Source organism: Trachurus japonicus, chromosome 4 (assembly GCF_045865225.1).
Source record: "Trachurus japonicus isolate A0001 chromosome 4, Traja_1.0".
NCBI classification, from domain to species: Eukaryota; Metazoa; Chordata; class Actinopteri; order Carangiformes; family Carangidae; genus Trachurus; species Trachurus japonicus.
The window spans coordinates 18207603-18227417 of NC_140910.1; the positions used below are offsets into that span (position 1 = coordinate 18207603).

At 41.1% G+C, this 19815-nt stretch overlaps 1 protein-coding gene across 34 annotated transcripts in view; it reads left to right on the top strand.

Moving 5' to 3' along the window:
• adgrl2a (adhesion G protein-coupled receptor L2a) overlaps window positions 1–7801 on the top strand; it is a 197003-nt gene extending 189202 nt beyond the window's left edge. For 9 of the 34 annotated variants that reach the window (XM_085774475.1, XM_085774481.1, XM_085774474.1 and 6 more), the window contains 4 exons: window positions 492–588; window positions 2253–2381; window positions 3198–3215; window positions 5180–7801. In XM_085774475.1, coding sequence (XP_085630601.1) covers window positions 492–588; window positions 2253–2381; window positions 3198–3215; window positions 5180–6027 — 1092 coding nt within the window. In that variant the 3' untranslated portion in view covers window positions 6028–7801. Of the gene's footprint in view, window positions 1–491; window positions 589–2252; window positions 2382–3197; window positions 3250–4516; window positions 4570–5179 lie in introns of all 34 variants that reach the window. The other 25 variants (XM_085774490.1, XM_085774489.1, XM_085774480.1 and 22 more) reach the window with 9 other exon arrangements.
• Window positions 7802–19815: the final 12014 nt, after the last annotated feature.

Sequence of the window (19815 nt, forward strand, 5' to 3'; positions counted from 1 at the left end):
CACTTGCTTTTTTATCTTTTTTCTCACTAACGTCATGTGCATGGAAATTAGCACTGCACTGTTTAAAGAGCTGTGTGTGCAAGCACATTTTCCTGCGGGGAAAGCCAAAATTGCAAGGAAACATATTTGCTTTGTTCCTGTTATTATTAAAGGTTAATAGGCCTTATTAGACAACACCAGCAGATGTTCTGTGCTTAAAGAGGCACGTCAACCATCACATTTAAAAAAAATAAAAAAATAAAAAAAACTCCAGTTGTATTCAAGGTACTCACGACTGGAGCTCAAGTCGATCAAAAGTTTAATGAAGTAAGTTTTGAAAGACATGTACAGAAGAAGGTAGCGTAAGTGCTGCTCTTGCCTCAGTGCATAATGGTAGGCCTGTGAGGAGTGATATAGTCAGTGGTATGAAGACTGAAAATAAATGAAAGTTGATCTTAAAGGTGAGCGGGCCTGCTTAAAGTCCTAATGACTGTCCCTTGTTGACCTGACAGAGTCGTATCAGGAGAATGTGGAATGACACCGTAAGAAAGCAATCTGAGTCCTCCTTTATCTCAGGTGACATCAACAGCACCTCCACCCTTAACCAAGGTCAGTTCACACCTCATTTCTCTCCACATGCACACCTATGCACACATTTCATCATCCAGCTAAAAATATCTCCTTCAAGTTCCAATGATCTCACACCACCGTGCAGGATCCTTCTCTGGTAATCATAATAAATGCCTTCAGCTTGAAAAGACAGAGCAGTGCAGTTAAAAAAAAAAGATCTAGGCCTTTAGTTTAGTCTCCCCTGTTCCTGCCAGTGAAGGATTACAAAAATCCATCCTCAAATACCCTGTGCGCTGTCATTCTGGCCGGTAACGTCACTCTTAAAGTGGGGCAAGGCTTGAAGAACGTTTTTTTATTTAAGTGCTGGCTGTCCAGAGTTCATACCCGGGCTCAGGGGAAACACAGACAAAAATAAAAACAGGGGGAAAAATAAAGTTTTATATCAGGGAAATCTTAACACGCAAAAAGAGGCCATTTGTTGCCTGGCACATAAGGTGACCTCTGTTACTTTACGGGGGGTTTATGAGGGAGGAAGGGGGGAAAAAAACTGTCATTTATTATTTAGCTTGAGCACAAATATGATGATGAGAAGATGATGTTAAACTCTGGCTGACCTAGAGTGCCTGGTGTGTTGGTAGGCTTTCTGCAGCCTCTAAAATGGCTTTCCAAGCATGCAAGGGAATAGAGGTTTTACACCGAAGTAGTTTAATTTGACTCCCTCCGCTCCTCTCGTCTGACTCCTGTCGCTGCTGCTCTTTGCCTTCCCTCTCTTTCTTGCTGTTACTTTGCACAAGGAAAAAAACACCTTGGGCTTTGAAGCACATTTTGACTCAGTTTCAGATCAGTAACAATCTAGAAGTACGACTTTTGTTTCCTCCAGGACCATTTCCTGGAGATGTTAATGTAAAGGTTGGATATTGATCACTCCGGGGTGTAATAGCCTAGTTACCCTGGAGAGTCCGCGCACTAAAGGAGGGCTCTATCTCCTGGAAGCACTTCCCTGTCATTAAAATCATCCCTGGAGACTTCCCAATATGACAGATGGCATTTAACACAGCTGATAAATGGCAGTGGAAATCCTTAAAACACACCACAAACTGGGGGAGGGGGGGGGGGACTGAAACGAAGATGAGCTTTAGAGAGAAAATTGCCAGATATGAGTCTAAATAAAGATTTTGATTTCAAAACTTGGAAGGATTTTGCTCTTTGTCATGGGGGAGATTTTACAGTTGGACCTAGTTCAATGAGGAAAAACAACCTTAGCACAATCGCAGGAAAGCCTGGTACTATTTTTGAGAAATGATATTTCCCCACAATAATAAGTTGATATGACTTCTGAAAAGCACAGATGACAAGATGTAATAATGAGCACAGGGGTTTGAAAAGTTATGTATGAAAGTAGTGGGCTCTGAATGACCAGCAACACACATACTGTAACAAATGAGCCTGAAAGAAAAGAAAACTGCTGCGTACACTTATTAAATGTGAGGAGGCCGTTTTTTGGCATTTGCAGAAGGAGTTGGTTTGTTTTGTTTCTTTAACTTTAAAATAAACGCCCTCAGTTTTAGATGTTTTGCAAGATACCCTGGATGAAACCACACACCGTAAAAAAAGATGTCCATTTCTCTTCTTCATGAAACTCTGAATCTCTGTTGGCTGCTTACGCCAAACTTATCTGCTTCTCTTCTTTCTTGCCACTCCAGGAATGACTGGGAATTATCTACTAACAAATCCTCTTCTTCGACCACAAGGCACTAACAACCCGTATAACACCTTACTGGCTGAGACAGTCGTATGTAACACCCCCACGGCTCCAGTGTTTAACTCGCCAGGTGTGCTTACTTAATACTTTCACCATGCATTCAGGCTCTCTCTGTCTCTCTCTGTCTCTCTCTGTCTCTCTCTCTCTCTCTCTTTATTTCTCTCTCTCTTGTCTTTCTCTGCCTCCTTTCTTCCTCTCTCTCTTTTGTCTCTTCGGCTGAACATATGGCAGGCCAAATGAAAAGCAGGATGTTCTGCAATATCGCCTTTCCATCTGAATCATTGTCTCCCAAATACTTGATACAGTACTTATTGTGTGCGCGCCGCACATAGACGATACACATTACGTGTGTGTGCGCCTGTGCGCAAAAACACACGCACATGTTTTCATGTAGGACGCAAGATTTTTGTGGTTCGTTTCGATCCGGCCGCTGCGTTCTCATGTTTCTCTTCTCCAAACTCTGGACGGGACATAATGATTAAGATGGGGAAGAGATACTGCACATTCTGCAGTGAGATAATGTAAACAGTGGTGCAGACCTGAAGCCGTTGTATAGACTGCATGATTATTAAGATTTATGCTCCTGAATTATCAGTAGATTCATTACTTTCACAGGGAGCTTTCCTCTTAAAAACATGTAAAACAAGTAAAATCTATGTTGCTTAATGCAGATCTAGTTAATGCAATTTTTGCATTAAGCTGTCTATGTATAGATTTTTTTCTTAATAGCTGAAACCCATAAAGACTATATCTCAGTTGTATATAGCATTTAAGCATATATCACGCTGTAAAGACTGTGCTGTGATTATATGTGCTGTTCTATTTTGAAACTGAAATGGCATCTTTTGTCATGTTTTGTGCTTCTCCCCTGTGCTTCCCTCTATAGTGACCTACAGAGAGACAAGTATGGGAGTAAAACTTAACTTTGCCTATCAAATGTAAATTTTTTTCAGCATGCTTATTAAAAACAACCAAATCCCCCCCCCTGGCACAATCACTGGTTTACTTTAGGCCATTAACACACACTCAGTGAGCAAGTGGTTCACAAAGTTATTTAGCTCCCAAAATTCTGCTCTCATTGGACAAAAAACAAAAAAAAAGAAAGAAAGAAAAAGAAATTGGAAGTGATTGGAAGTCATCTTTAAGATCTGACAGCTTCATCGCAAATGCCCAATACTCTGCTTCTCTCTCTCTCTTGCTTAATAATTTGTCATTTTTATAGACCAAAAATATGTTGTTTTCCTTTTCCTGGAAGAAAGGAGCATTTTATTTATTTATTGTTTTTTTCCTTTATTTTGTTATAGTTTTACTTACTTTTGCTTTTCTCCTAAATTGTCTGTCCTCCTGTGGCATTCGGCAGTCTCAGTGTCCAGCCAGATCCCTCTCACACCTTTCCACACAACACCTGTCTGGATGCTAAATTGCCTCCTAGCAGGCGTAAACACATGGATGTCATGGCAGCAGCTGTTTAATTTTCCTTTACTCTCTTCTTTTCTTAATAACTTTGTCCTCCATTTTCCAATAAGTTCTGAAAAAATCTGCACTTTTAACACCCCTTGCTACAATCACAATCACTACCCCCTCCCGTTTTCATTTGGACAAGGACAAATGTTCCTGTGAAATATCACATTTGTCTTCCTCTTAATTTTAACATCTGTTGTTCTACACGGAGGCATGGCTGCCATAGCGAGGCACATTTTTCCTTTATCTCCGCTCTCAATCACAGCGTAGCTAATATTTATCCTTTTGCCTCTTGTTTTCCATGACCTCCATGCTTTGAGAAATTCCTAACATGACCGTGTCCGACCTCTGCAGCGGCTGTGTTATTCTTGAGCTGTTCTGCTAGTGACCGGGGTCTCGCTGGGAACTGTCACTGTGACGGATGCCAAGTGCTGGGCTGCGGGCAAGCTTTGACCTTTGCCAGCTTTGGGTACACAAGCTGCCAACTAACGGACAGAAAGTGTACCCGCGCAAACAAAGACATGAAAAAATAAAATAAAATAAAAAAATATATATATGCACAGAAAAATAGCAGTTGACATTTAATTCCTAAAAGTAAAAGCGGTTTAATGCTTGTTTGTTTGATTTGTTGAACCCTTGCTCTTGCTAAGTTGCACTTAAGACTTTTACTTTGTGTTTTGTTGTTCTTTTGAGTGATTCTTCTTCATGTTACAATAAATCATTTTACTTTCTTTTGTACATCAGCTGCTCTTAGACCAGATAGCCTGAGCAGACAGACATGATGTGAGTTGTCTAAAGTGAGTCTTTTCACCTGCTGTGTGTGGTGATGGTGGAGTGCTGCTTGTGGGCTCCCCTTGTAGTGAGAACAACGATGGCTGTCCCATGTTGATACATGACTACTTTCCCTTTTCTGTCTATGTAATCTTTTCCCATCTCTGTCCTTTTCTTTCCCCTTGGCACATTCAACCTATTAGTTGCTAGAAAACCTGAGTGTTGTAGCTTGCCCGTTTGTGGCTTCATACATGTGGACATCTACTTTTGCCCGGTGTGTTGTGATGGTGATTACTGTTCCAGTTTGTTTTCTTAATGTTGTTTGGGATCTTTTTCATTGCTTTGTCACCTTTGTGGCAGACGAAAAAGCACAGTTTTGCTTATTTTTAAGCAATCCTTAAAAGGGAAAGTAAAAATGTATATGTTAGAAAGTAAAATGGTTTCCCATTGCAGATAATGCATGCCTGTATATTGTATGTTAAGGATTGTGCCTAACTAATGGACTTATGGCATGGCTTAATCTGACTTGAGTCCTCTATGTGAAACTGCATCCTAAACAGCATTAAACCTTTGCTCCGTTGATGGTTATTGGTGTTGACTAATGTGAAATCCCCTCACATGTTCCTCTCTTTCCAGGGCACTCACTGAACATGGCGGTGAGGGATACGAGTGCAATGGATACTCTACCGCTAAATGGTAACTTTAATAATAGCTACTCGCTCCGCAATGGGGACTTTGGCGACAGTGTGCAGGTAGTAGACTGCGGCCTCAGTCTGGACGATGCTGCCTTCGAGAAAATGATCATCTCCGAGCTAGTTCACAACAACCTGCGTGCCTGTAACAAAAGCCACCAACAGCAACAGCAGCAGCACTCCAGTTTACATCACCCGCCCCACCACCAGCAGCCCCCGCAGTACCACCATCACCACCACGTGGAGCGGGCTCCGCCCAAGGTGACGGTGATAGGCGGCAGCAGCAGCGAAGACGACGCCATCGTGGCCGATGCTTCGTCTTTGGTGCACATGGGCGACACTGTGGGCCTGGAGCTGCACCATCAGCAGGAGCTGGAGGCGCCGCTCATCCCCCAGCGGACTCACTCACTTCTGTACGCCCCCCCGAAGAAGGTGAGGACCGATGGGGGAGTCGATACCTTTGTCAGCCAGCTGACACCCACCAACCCCGACGACAGTCTGCAGTCCCCAAACAGAGACTCCTTGTACACTAGTATGCCTAATCTTAGAGACTCGCCATTCCCAGAGAGCAGCCCCGATGTGGTGGAGGACCTGTCCCCTTCCAAGAGGAGCGAGAATGAGGACGTTTACTACAAGAGCATGCCTAACTTAGGGGGCGGCCAACAGCTCCAAGCCTATTACCAGATAGGCCGAGGGGGCAGTGATGGCTACATTATTCCTATTACTAAAGAGGGCTGCATCCCTGAGGGCGATGTACGGGAAGGACAGATGCAGTTAGTGACAAGCCTATAAATGTATTTAAATCGCCCCCAAAACTCTTCCTGCCCTTTCTTGCAGCCCTTTCCTCTTGGAGGACACACACGAGGGAAGGGAAGGGCGAGGAAGAGTTTGTTTTACGTTCAAAGTGAGCCTGGAAGCCCCGTCACACACACACTAGCCATTTACAGACCTCCCCCTCCCCCATCTGCATCACCATCTCCCCTTACCCCAGACATGCCACTTTTCCTACCTTCCCTGCAGACCAACAGACTTGGTGCACAGCGATGGCAGTGCAGAGTTTTAATGAGACTGTACATAAAATGCAGAGTCAAATTTCAATTTTAAGAGACAAGCCAACTATGTATTTAAATGTGCTGCTGCTGTTGAATAATTGAAAAATTTAAGGTACGAAAATAATAAAAAAAAAATTAAAAAGACAAAAAAAAAGAAAGAATAATTACCGGCTACATTGAATCAGCAATCTTTCCCCCGGTCTAAAGGTTGTACATACACTCCCAAACATCCTCGTCGAAGCCTGTTTTTTTATTTTGTTTTTTTTTGTTGTTTTTTCTGTTATTGCAAACAAAACAACAGCCCTGGACCAGGACATGGACAACGTTTGTAAAATGTTCCTGATCAGACTGTCAGAGAAGGAACCCAAGGTCCCAGAGTCGTTCTCTCCATCACCATGAAGTTTGGATTGTATAACCACTAGCAATCAAGCCCCTGGCCTTATATTTTCTCAACTGTACATTGAACTGTTGTCAAGGAAAATGGCTAAAATATATATTTTGTTGTATTGCTAGTGTAAAATAAAAATTCATGGGAAACCGTAAATATGAAGAAACCTTTTAATTGCAAAATTTTACGTTTGAGAGACTATTGTGTAGAAGTTGCACATATGTTATACAGTGTGTTTATGGTTCCAACACTTCATTCATGGTAGTATGTTTGAACGTAATGGCTTATGAAAAGAAAGGAGGATTCAACAAATTACAAAGATGCATTATCACTTTTTCCACTTGTGAACAGTGTTTTTTGCTTAATGAGTTCCATGAGTTTGATGCCGCCCGTCGCAATATGTTCATTCGGCATTACTTTAGTAGAATGGGAATGCAAAAACCCAGTTAAAGTGATTTATGCATTGCACAGTTTTTTTGTGTAATTCTGAATGAAATAGATCTTTTTAAGTGATGGGCAAGCGCAATTGAAATGAAATCAACTTTTGACAATAAAGTTTCTATCATAAATGTAGTTCTTCCGCGTGCGTTTGAACATTTTACATATTAAAATCTTTCCAAAAAATTAGTGGGAAATGTGTGAATATTTTCCAGCACTGGTATACATGCTGTACTGTAGCTCATGTTTTTTATGTAAACATGTTACCAAGGGGCTCATCACTTAAGACTGATGTAAAGTTCAACACTTGTTTAACAAATAAAATAAATGTGAGATTTTTTGTCAAATGACAGTTGCTTTTTAATGTTTTCTGTTTTTGGTACTATTTGAGAAAAAACAGGTTTAATTATTTTGCTATGGACAAAATACACTTTTGACTCAGGTTATAAGAAAAAGTCCCGAGCACCTTGAAAGGCGAATTGGTGGAATTTGTTTTCTAGGGGATTTGTTTGCTTTTTTGTTCTGCTTTTCTTCAGTCGCTGCAGAGTAGAGAGAAGCTCATTTCACCATATGTGTTAGAGAAGCCAAATCTTTCCATGTGATTCAAAGATGAGAAACTCAGGTAGGAAAACTGCATTGTAAATGTTCCTCTGTGTGGTTGTAACACTAATAAAGGTTCAAAATGACACTGGTTCACAGCATTGTCCACTTAGTAAATCATTGAATGAGCACTATAGTCCTTGCACCATTAAGGAGCCCAGCACGACAGAAATCTTGTAAGATGTTGGCTTTAATGCTGTGTGGGAGTGGAAACTTGTCCATGGGCCTAACAAGGGGTCGATGTTACACTTGGTTGCGGTTGTAGAAATATATTACATATAATATGTCCAAGTATGATACGTATTTGCTCTAAATAAGGTCTACGGCTGCTGAAGCCCACAGTCAGCTCCTGTGCGGTTCACGCCTCCGGTAACGCTAATTTATGAAGCATTTTAATATAAAATCCAGTTGAGGCAGAGTGACAGCTCTCAGCAGGGTAGCTGGAAATTGCACTGTTTACCATTTGGCGTTGAAGGAAATGACTCGGTGCAAAAATGCACTTTATGTCAGAGCCGGTACACATAATGCTGTGTGGGCTGTGTGTTGTTTTGACTTTTTCAACAATTATGTGACATTTTGTGCAATTATCTGAGGCTACAAATTGTCATAGGAGAATTACAATTCTTTTTTGTGATCTCTTGTACAGACCCCTTAAATGTCAGTTAGGAATCAAGTGTTGAGGTGATTGTTGACTATTGAAATGGCAGACATAATGACATGCATAATAATGATGAGGGGGAAAAAGGTGGTATTGATTTCCGTCCTGCATTGTAATACATGTTTTATACCAGAGTCCAAATGAATGTGAATACACATTGTGCAAAGAATCCTTTTTTGAAAAACAAAAAATTACCTATATTATTATAAATATTCTGTAAACCTTAACAAAATGAAATTTAAAGAGCTGATCTGTGTTAACAAATAATTTATCCCACGCACAGGAAAAACACAAGCGTTTTTGTGCACAAAATTGATGTGTTTAACTTGAACATTTTCACTGCAGTAAACACTTAAATTACTCGTGTAGCCTCCTCTCACCAACTTTTTTTCTGTTTATCTGAGATAGAAAATACGTCTCCTCAACGCATGATTCTTACTGCATAGATCTGACAAGAGTCTGTAGTCATTCTCTCTCTCTGTCTCTCTAATGCTGCTTGTTTGTCCTAACACAGTGACCTTAGACACAGATAAACCCGGCAGGTAAGCAGGTTTATTTTCATTATTAAGGGCAGATCTTGGATATTTTGTCTGTGAAAGGGAATGTGGACCTGGCACCCTCTAGCTTTGCGTGTGGCCCTCTCACCATGTAAGAGACTTTATAATTCCCCATTCCCCCCATTTTGCTTATGGAGAGACTCACCCTTTGTCAAACACTGATTCAGAAGTAGGCCAGGAGCCGAGGGGCTGAGAGCTCGGACACTCCCACAGAGGAGCGAGTCGGTCCCAGGAAACAGAGGTAGAGAATACTGTCAGCAGAATCGGGCTGAAACTGCTAAAGACGGATGTGCTGTTGACAAAACAGAGGTATGAGACTAATGTGTAACCAAACATGGATATTTGTGATTGTCAAGTTAGAAGTAAGTTCCAGGGTCCAAGGATTTTCAGTAGAATATGATGCAACTGCATGAAAGAGATTTTCCTGTTGATGAAATATTTCACATCTTTTTTCTTTTTTCTCCAAAATCCCCAAATGCACTTAAGGTCTCCCCAATGTTTCTGCGTCCTCTCTGGGAGACAGAAAACAATAAAGCTTTTCTTAAAAACATTTGGTATTTCGTCCCACAGAGACTTGATAAACATTTAAGTTGCTGATCATCTGTTTAGGATCAACTGTGACAAGCATCATCAACTTATATTAAATAATAATCATGCTTCATTTAATTAAAGATCATCTTCACTTCTGCAACTTTTCCGTTCCACATCCTCACATTTGTGAACAAAGTGAGATTTTTTTCTATACGTTTCATGAGCCTTTAACCCAAATCATTCAGTATTTTATTTGAAACTGAAGCGTGTTCTTACAAGTCATGTGTTTGTTGAAAGTTCAGTTTAAGAAGTTCTATTTCAAACCCTCTGGGATTTCTCTGAGGTTATCAATAGCGGCTGCAATAGCTTCTGCGGCAGCAAGTACTGTAAACGGAAAACACAGTGCCAATTATAGATGCCATCAACGTGGATGAAAGCGTTTGTGTACAAGCAAAGGAAAACCTCTCAAGCCACAAACAGTAACTGGCAGTGCAAAAGTAACTTCCCAAACTCTTGAAGTCAAAGGGGACCCTTTAACTGCTCACTCTTTTCTTCCCCCAGCCTCTTTTGTCCTGTCCCCAACTTCAAATATGCAGATTTGTGGCCCATGGGCGACTTAGATCCGGTCCCGTCGAGGTGAAAAATCCAATTAACCTGCAGCTCCAGCTGCCTTCGTTATAATCCCCTCCCATAATTATGAAATTACCAGATGCAGGATTTCAAATGAAAAAAGGATGAGAGCGACTGGCTCAGAAAAAAAGATGAAATAAACTATTCCCTGCCAGTATACAGAGTTCCAATTTACCTCAAGGAGGAACAGCTAATTCTTATGACTGAGTTTGAAGGTGAGACCTGCAAAAGCCCTTGTAATCAGAATAAGAACTATCCTAACAAAAAATATGAGGATGGTTGGAATAGCTATTGAGATAAATGGATAGACTCTCACATGTTGTGCAGTTAGACATTTAAAGTGACAGTATAAATACACCAAATAAGTCTAAACTAATCTCTGTTGGTTTTCTACGGATGCTTTCACCTCTGGAGGATTTGAGGAGACGATTACATGCTTTTATTTGACAGGTCAAGATGAAATTTAAAAAAGAAAAACATTATGTTGAAGTTTTGTCTGAACTCCTCAGCCTGTTGAAACCGGACTTCCAGCCCAGACAATGAGCAGCAGTGAGGTATTGTACAGCAATGAATATCTGTGTATTGCATTCAAAGCATTTAAATGGCATTTAAAAACAGGTATGTTGATATTTGTTCACATATTTAAAAGTAATCATGAACATTGCTTCAGCTCCAGTTTCAAGCCTGGGAAAAATAAACTGCTATTCCTCTGTAAAACCGCACACATCACATGGGGATGTCATCCATTCATCCCTCGACTTTTATATTTTTCAAAGAGCTGCTGTGTCTTGCCCTCAGTGCTGGGCCTTTCATCTCAATACTCTCTAAATATTAAAACCTCAAGCTACTGCAACACACAAAACAAAAGTCACAGATTTTTCCACTATTAATGCAGCTTTTTGGTTTTCTCCAAACACAGAAATAAACCATTTAAATTGTCCTGTAACATGAACATTTTTATCTTGTGGCCAGCTGAGCTGTGACATAAGTGACAGTTAATATTTTAACTTCTCCCTTCCTTTATTCACTGATGTATAGGAATATTATTGTCTCTGACTGATACAGTACATACAGCGCATTGCACACCAGAAAAAGCCATTGTATCTATGTGTAATAGGAAGAACAAGACACTCTTCTGAAGGTGTGTTGTTCCTCAGTAAACAGGGACTCTGCTTTCTTTTCTTGTGCTCTGTACCTTCGCTGCACAGAGACTCCATCTCATCAGTAAATCTAACATTCCTCTGATAAACTCATTGGCACTCGCCGGAGGGAAGCCTCGAGCAATAACTACGGGATCTCCTGCCGTGCACAAGCTTCTGCAGGCCAATATAGATAACTCCCACTCACACTTTACCTACTGTATGCCCAGACTCATGCAAGCTAATCCATTATGCGGCTGTACTCACGCTGCATCTACATCTGCATTCATCATTCAGTGAGAAGAGAGGAGAGAAAGAATGTAACAACTTAATGGGCTCTCACCTACTACTTTGCTTCTTAAGGGTAGCTACCTCCATTTGTACACACGAAGCACTGTTGTTATTGTAATAAGCAGGTTCAGAGATACCAGAAACAACAGATTAACTCTCAAATTGGAACAGGCCAGCAAATATCTGTATCCGAATAAAATCCATCTCCACACACAGCCAGAATCTTTGCCCAAGTTTTTCTTTTTATTTACCATTCCCTGTGCTACTGTGCCAGTTGTAGTATAGATAAGAGTTTTAGGACTATCCTGTAACATCGGCTCAAACACCATCTTTTTTTTTTTAATTTTCAAAAAAAAAAACTAGGACCAAAATGCTAAACCTGTGCCAGTTCTCTCAGCACAAAGTACAAGCGCCAAAGGCCTTCAAACGAGCAGGTAATGCTTAAAAGTCTTCATCAAAAATCAAATGAGATTCAAAGTCATATGGGGGTTATGTTGAAATAGAGCAACCATGAAGTGATGTACAGCAGAGTTATTGACCACCAAGAGCCGCAAGGGCAGAAAAAAACGTTTCAGTTTGTCCTTAGAAACAGAAGAAAAAGTCTCGATTTGAAGATCACTTTCTGAGTTGAAAGCATCAGTGAAACACTTCAGACCCTCCCTGGTCTCTACAGAACAACTAATCTTTGATTTAGCCAAGTGAAAGAGAATTGATAACTATGTAAAAACCTCATCATATGCCTTAGGAAAAAAATATGATCAATTATTTCAAGTATTTTTATTTCTCACAAGTAACGGCATACAAGTATAATTAAGTGAGTGAAGGAACGCTTTAATTGAATATGCCAGCTTGTAAATTGTGATTGTTGATGCAATCTATATGTAAAAATATGCACAACATTTTCTATTTAAATGATTAAGGCATCAATATCTATTGATTGGACTTTGGCTGTGTTTCATCAAAACACCTTGCCTGGGAACCACAGTCACTCTCAGTGGGAAATAAATGGGATCCATAAAGCAGGCCCTGTACTGTGTTTATAATTGATAAGTAGAGGGAAAACAGTTGTAACCTTGAGTGTAGGTGTGCATTGCAACTGAATATTGACTCAGAGTTTCCTTGCTGGTGGCGAAGGTGCAAGGAGACTATGAAAACAAGATATAAAATATATTATGAATGTCTCAGTCGGACTGTAGCGTCTCATTAAGATTCAGAAGGGCCTTTGCAGAGGAACCTTGTCATGCTAATCCTGGCCAAGTGGTCCCACAGGGTCCAAGTAACTGTGAGCTAGCATACATCTTGAAGAACATTTCTTATCTGTGATCTTTGTCATACCACTTCCATTGCCTTTGTGTTGTCATTGTCCTATTTATAGAGTAGTTTGTCTTAGTCAAATAACTGGTTAAGACACTGAAATGCAGAGCTTGCTCCACTTCTCATTTAAAACATTGAACACATATTCTTTTTTGAAAATAAGCACTGTTAACACATTCCACATGTGTTAGAAATGTACAAAAACCTCCTTTTGTTCATGCAGTGATTTGAGTCCTCGTCTTATTTCTTTAATGAATAATCATCGAGTCCAGACCAAAAGCAATGAAACAGGAAAATAAAAACCCATCTGAGAAAGAGGAAAAGACAGAATATAATATAACAAGAATATACAGTACGCTGTATAATTTAATGTCTACTGAACCGGTAGGTCAGTTTCAATATAGTCTGAGTGAAGTGTTGTGAGATCTAATCTGATTTCATTTTATTAAAATGAGAATGCATTTCAAGGAATCAATTGCACTTTTCTGATTCATAGCAACAGTTTATTTTACCCACGGCCGACAGTTACCAGCACGCATCACTGCTTTGTCAGCTGGCTACTGTATCTGTTCATACGCATTAGATTGAAACCATGACGGAAAAACAAAAACACAGCTTCATATAGGTTTTGAATGTTAATAGTAGAAGACTGTAAATGAATCATAAGGTATGTCCGAGCAGATGCTGCTGAAATGAATCCAAAGGTCTCGCAACATGATTACCAGCATCGCCTGTGTATCATTTGCTAAAACTGCATGAAAATATTAATTTAACACACAGCATTTTGTAAGTGGTAAAGGTGCAAGAGGAGAGAATGACAAGTGCAGCCTCATTGTTTCATTTCTCGCTCCTGAAATTTATCCACAGTCAATCTCTTAGCTGATGAAATTACTGGCATGACCTTTAAAGCTTCCTTCCAACTTTTTATGTCTGATGTCTCACAAATGACAATAAGATGTCTTGCCAATCATGTAAATTACATCTCAAATTCAATGGATCACATTGCTGATACGGAGGGAGAAAAGCATTATGTTGACTGAGTAAGGGAGGATGTGCAATTAATGATATCTGAGCTGGGGTTTCATATCGCCAACAATCAAAATAGATTTAAATGATCAGATAGTTTAATGTCAGCCATGCTTCCGCCTTGCAAGCCATCCCTCTGTTAATACAGAGGGCTAAATTGCTTTGAGCTTATTTGTGATAATCGTGGTATTGACACTCAGCGCAATGAATGGTGCCTATTATATGTTCCAGCAGAAGCCCTGGAAATAGACTTTTAATTTGAATGTATTTCAATAACATTGAGTTTAATGGATTATGGTGGCACTGCCGCCTGATTGATTAGTTTCACCCTTTATGTACAGCACATGTCTGGCCGCGGCTGCGGATGTCCTGCCTGGGATAGCATTTTAATGACTGTGGCTTGACTTGCATAAGGCTACAGTGCAGTGCGTTCATTATGGTAAAAGCTCTCTGTGCTGTCTGTCTTGTGTGGACTTACAATATTTCCTCCTTGCACATGAACTGTTCAAATGCATTAAAGCAGAGCCAGGGGGATCCCGACAGATGTTGAATGGTTGTTATTGTCTTCGGTACATCGGGGACTTTTCAGCTTGAAGGTGATATGAGGTAGGAACCACATTACGACTCACTTTGATGTTATAGCTTACAGCTGTGGCTGGCAGATCAGTGAAATGAGATCATCTGGAGGGATCATAGGGTGGCCTTATTGGGTGGCCACACAAGGTTATGTGCCTTAATTTCAGAGGCCGCTGAGGCCAAAATCCAGATGCCGTCACTGGCCACAGTGAACAGGGGCTTGGTATGAAAGAGCAAACTGTGCTTTAAATGGGTTCATTTCACAGAACAACTGCCAATCATCCCTGTGCATTAAGTTTGTGGAGTTGCTGATGCCATGTTGAGATTTGTTGTGGGATGGACACAGTAAGCCACTTTCATTTGTATTCAGGGTGCAGATACTGTATCTGCAGGGTCTGTCTTTATGTGGCCAGTGTGCCAGTAGCAGTGGAAGACAACCAGATGCAGAGAATAACAAGTGGAACCGTGGCTACAGCCAAGGTATCAACATGTGTCATCTGGATAGACGTGTCAATTTAAGTGTGCCACATGCAATGTGTTGTGCCTTGAGCAGCGCTGCTTGCATTAATTTCCTGTTGTCTGAGTTCAAAGTGTTTGTCACCCAGTGTCAGTCACTGTGCCGGTTTCTCTCCCTCTGCTCGGGGACCTTGCCTTGGCTGCTGGAAATGTTGTTTCTCCTTAACAGTACACTGGGTCACTTGGTCGATAGTGGCAGAGGTCCACTGGGGTCAGGGCAGCTGACAGGGGTGCCCACTGTCGCCACGGCATGATAAAATGCTCAGAGGAGTTACAGCCAGCCTCAGCATGCTCCCAGAGGAAGAAAGGACACAGACGGACGAGTGAGGGAGGAGGTAAAAGGTGATGTTGCAGAGGAGAGTGGGTGGAGGTATAGAAACAGTAGAGATTAACAACATTTCTGCTCTGCAGAGTTTCTCTGTCTGCTGTGATCAGTACATAATGACCATGTGAAAGTGCAAGGCTGGTGGACAAACTAGGTGGCTGGACAAAACAAAGGTCCACTTGATTGAAGCGGCACTGCAGATTAACCAGACCCTCTGTACATATTTGCTCAGAGGCATTAATCAACAGTGGATAGACTACTCTGAATAATAAGCGCGCTGATTATACAGCATTGAACCGCCGCACTTGTTCATGATTCTGGGCATAAGCTGGTTTACAAGCCACTTGTTGGCTGAAAGTGATATAACAACACCAATTGGGAAACACAATAGTGAATCAGTGAGTAATCAGTGTGTTTTATTTACTTTAAATTTTACACCTTTCCATGAAAACATGATTTGATTAATGGCTTAATTTAACATCTGTGAGAAATCAGAGACTGCTGAAAGAAAATGAAGCTAAGAAATGACATGTTAGTATTTGATTCACTGTGGATTTTAACTTAATCAACAAATATCCAAATTGCTATGCCATTAACTTTGATTTTTGTTCTCCCCCAAATGACTCTCTTTCTTCTAGTTTGAGCTTAAATGTGATATCAGTGATATTTAAAATTCAGAAACATTTTATTTATTTATTTATTTTATTTTAATTGTTTTGTTGGGGGGGGTGGGGGGGGGGGGGCGTTACCAGCCTGCAAACTGTGACTATGATAGCAGGATTTAAGAAATATGCTTTTTTTCCCAAGGCATATATTGTATAAATGATTAGATGTCTGACATACTGTAATTAATTGAAGGAGACTCTTCCTACTTTTTTAAAGGTTGGCAGTTGTGTATTCCCGTTTACCCAACAGCTGTCATCACAACTCACTTTATCTTTCAACACCTGATGTTGGCTGATTCACATGAAAGGTAACAAACAGTGCACAAAATAAAACACTGTGACATCAGCCTCAGAACTATTTACTGTACTTGTAAAACACAACATCAAAAACCTGCAAACCTACGAAAAAGCAATGATTCATAATATCTATATAATTGGCACTGATTTGTAATCTGACACCTTTCAGTGCTAGTTGCTATTTGACAATGAGAATGATAATGAACAGGTATCATTTTAGCACATCCTGTAATTAACCTCATGAATATATATTGGTTTGTAAGTTTTTCCAGCATCTTAGATTTTCACCTTTGCATCTAATCAACACCCTCAGCAGCAACTCAGTGTTATTAAGCCACAACCCAGTGAAAAAATAAAACTGCTGACTTATCCTTTCATAGTAACACCACATTCCCCTGCATACAAAAATGACTTTTTTCTGACAAGTAAGCCAAATCTCTCAAGATAAAGTTGACAGACTGAGACAGTGTCATTCTCAAAGTTCTCTGATGCCTCATACGACTGACAATGATCGTTTTAAATCCGCCTCACGGGATTGCAGCGCTCGAAGTAATGTCGATAGCGACTAATTGGGGTCACATACTCCATGCTTAATTTCATGAGTCTGCTCGGAGTCAATCTGGAGAATCCATTACATCATTTAGAAAAAGTTGACAGCAGTCAATTAATATTAGAACAGCCATGCCGTGTGCTAGCCTCTTGTCTCTCTTAAAATGTTTGCATGTGAAAGTATTAGTAGGGATTAGGAAATTAATCTTGTAACAGTGCAAACAGGTGACAGAGTGTTCCTACAATTCATTCCTAGAAAAATTAAACTGCAGAGCGGATTAAAGGAAAAACTACACATTACAGGCCTAATTCAGTGTACTTGCCATGTAACCTTCTCTGCGCATCTTCCTGTCTTTCTTGTCCATGATTTAGTTTCCATAATGTAGTCCTAGATGTAATGTAAATGAATGATGAACATTAATTTCAGACAAAGGAGATTGGCAAGGCAAGGCAAGGCAAGGCAATTTTATTTGTATAGCCCGTTTTTACAAACAGTTTGTCTCAAAGGGCTTTACATGGCATCGTAACAACATCCTCTGTCCTTAGACCCTCACATCGACTGAGGAAAAACTCCATGGAAAACCCTTTTAACAGGGAAAAGTCGGAGAAACCTCAGGGTGAGCAACAGAGGAGGGATCCCTCACCCAGGACGGACAGACGTGCAATAGATGTTGTTACAGACAAGAAAACAGTTTACAGTTTGTCACAGAATGTGCGAAATATGGAAATGTTAGCAGGAGTTGATGATGGCAGCCTCTGGTGAGGGTGGGGTGGGGGGGGGGGGCAGGGAGAGCTGGCCAGCTCGATGGGAGGACTGGGTGGCAGATTGGTCCATGGGAAGGAAGGGGAGGCCGGTCTAACAGCAGGGGAAGGGGTGGGAGGGGGGGCGATGCAGGCGGCGGCTGGTGCAGAGAGATGGAGCTCCGGTGGATCTGCGGAAACACAGAGAGAGTGCGAGACACCAAGGCCAAACTACAAAGTACAACAGAAAATGACAGTTCAAAAATATACTGAGGAGAAGAGAGGAGAGGAGAGGGGAGGGGAGGGGAGGGGAGGGGAGGGGAGGGGAGGGGAGAGGAGAAGAGAAGAGAAGAGAAGAGAAGAGAAGAGAAGAGAAGAGAAGAGAAGAGAAGAGAAGAGAAGAGAAGAGAAGAGAAGAGAAGAGAAGAGAAGAGAAGAGAAGAGAAGAGGAGGAGGAGAGGGCTCTGTGTGACCAGATGTGTCCCCAGCAGTCTAAGCCTATAGCAGCGTAGCTATAAAATGGTTCAGAGCTACCTGAACCAGCCCTAACTAAAAGCCCTGTCATAAAGGAAGGTCTTAAGTCTAGACTTAAATGTAGTTAGAGTGTCTGCCTCTTTGACCCATGGAGAGAGCTGGTTCCACAGTAAAGGAGCCCGGTAACTGAAGGCTCTACCTCCCAGTCTGTTTTTAGAGATACTGGGAGTCACTAACAGACCTGCATTCTGGGAGCGGAGTGCTCTGGTAGGACAGTAAGGAATGATTAGTTCTTTCAGCTAGGTTGGAGCTTTATCATTAAGAGCCTTATAAGTCAGCAGAAGGATTTTGAAGTCTATTCTAAATCCTACAGGAAGCCAGTGGAGAGAAGCTAAGGTGGGAGAGATGTGCTCTCTCTTCCTAACTCCTGTCAAAACCCTCGCTGCGGCATTCTGGACCAGCTGGAGACTCTTTAGAGAGTTTTTCGGACATCCTGACAGGAGAGAGTTGCAGTAGTCTAGCCTAGAAGTGATAAATGCATGTACTAGTTTCTCAGCATCACTCTGGGAGAGGATATTCCTAATCTTAGTGATACTGCGCAGATGGAAGAAGGCGGTCCTAGTCACGTGCTTTATGTGGGAGCTAAAGGAAAGGTCCTGGTCAAAAATGACTCCAAGGTTCCTCGCGGTAGTACTCGGGGTCAGGGTGATGCCATCTAGAGTAGCGATCTGATTGGAGAACGTGTCCCTGAGATGTTTAGGTCCAAACACAATAACCTCAGTTTTATCTGAATTCAGTAGCAAGAAGTTAGAGGACATCCAGGATCTAATGTCTTTCAGACAGTCTTGCAGATTGATGAGGCGGCTTCTGTCATCTGGCTCCATGGACAAGTAGAGTTGCGTATCATCAGCATAACAGTGAAAATTGATTGAGTGCTTCCGGATGATGCCACCTAATGGGAGCATGTAAAGAATGAAGAGGATTGGCCCTAAGACTGAACCCTGCGGTACACCATACGTAACTCTGCTATACTCTGAGTGGTCGTTATTAACATTAACAAATTGAAACCTGTCAGATAAGTATGACTTAAACCATTTTAGGGCAGTTCCTTTAATCCCTATTTCATGATCTAGTCTCTGCAGCAGGATGGTGTCGAATGCAGCACTGAGGTCCAAAAGTACAAGAACAGAGACGAGACCTCTGTCTGAAGCTATAAGAAGATCATTAGAGACTTTGACAAGTGCTGTTTCAGTGCTATGGTGTTCTCTGAATCCAGATTGGAAAGCTTCAAAGAGCTCGTTGCTGTGCAGATGTTCATGTAGCTGCTCCAGGACAATCTTCTCAAGGATCTTAGAGATGTAAGGAAGGTTGGATATAGGCCGATAGTTGGCAAGGACATCTATTGTCCTTGCCAACTACATCTATAGATTGGTTTCCATAATTGTGAATCTATCGCTGCAGTCTAAATACCCACTCGCTGCTGTTGTTGTTGTTATTGATTATGATAAAACTATTTCTGTTTTAGTTTGACACTTATGGAAAAATCTGGTCATTTCTGGTCAATCGCACATACAGTACTATAAGACATGCAATTTGTGTTTTTCTTCTCTTTTTTTTAATGCTCATATAGCCTACCAGCCTACTTCCCTCTCTACGAGTTCGGACGTGCAGTCTATCAGGCAGTGCAGGCTATCAGGAATAATTCAATTATTTAGCTAGTTAATCTAAGGTTTAATTATTATTTTTTATTTTAGATACTTTTACCACAGGTTTAAATGTGTCAGCATTTGGTGATTTTCATAGTCTAATAATA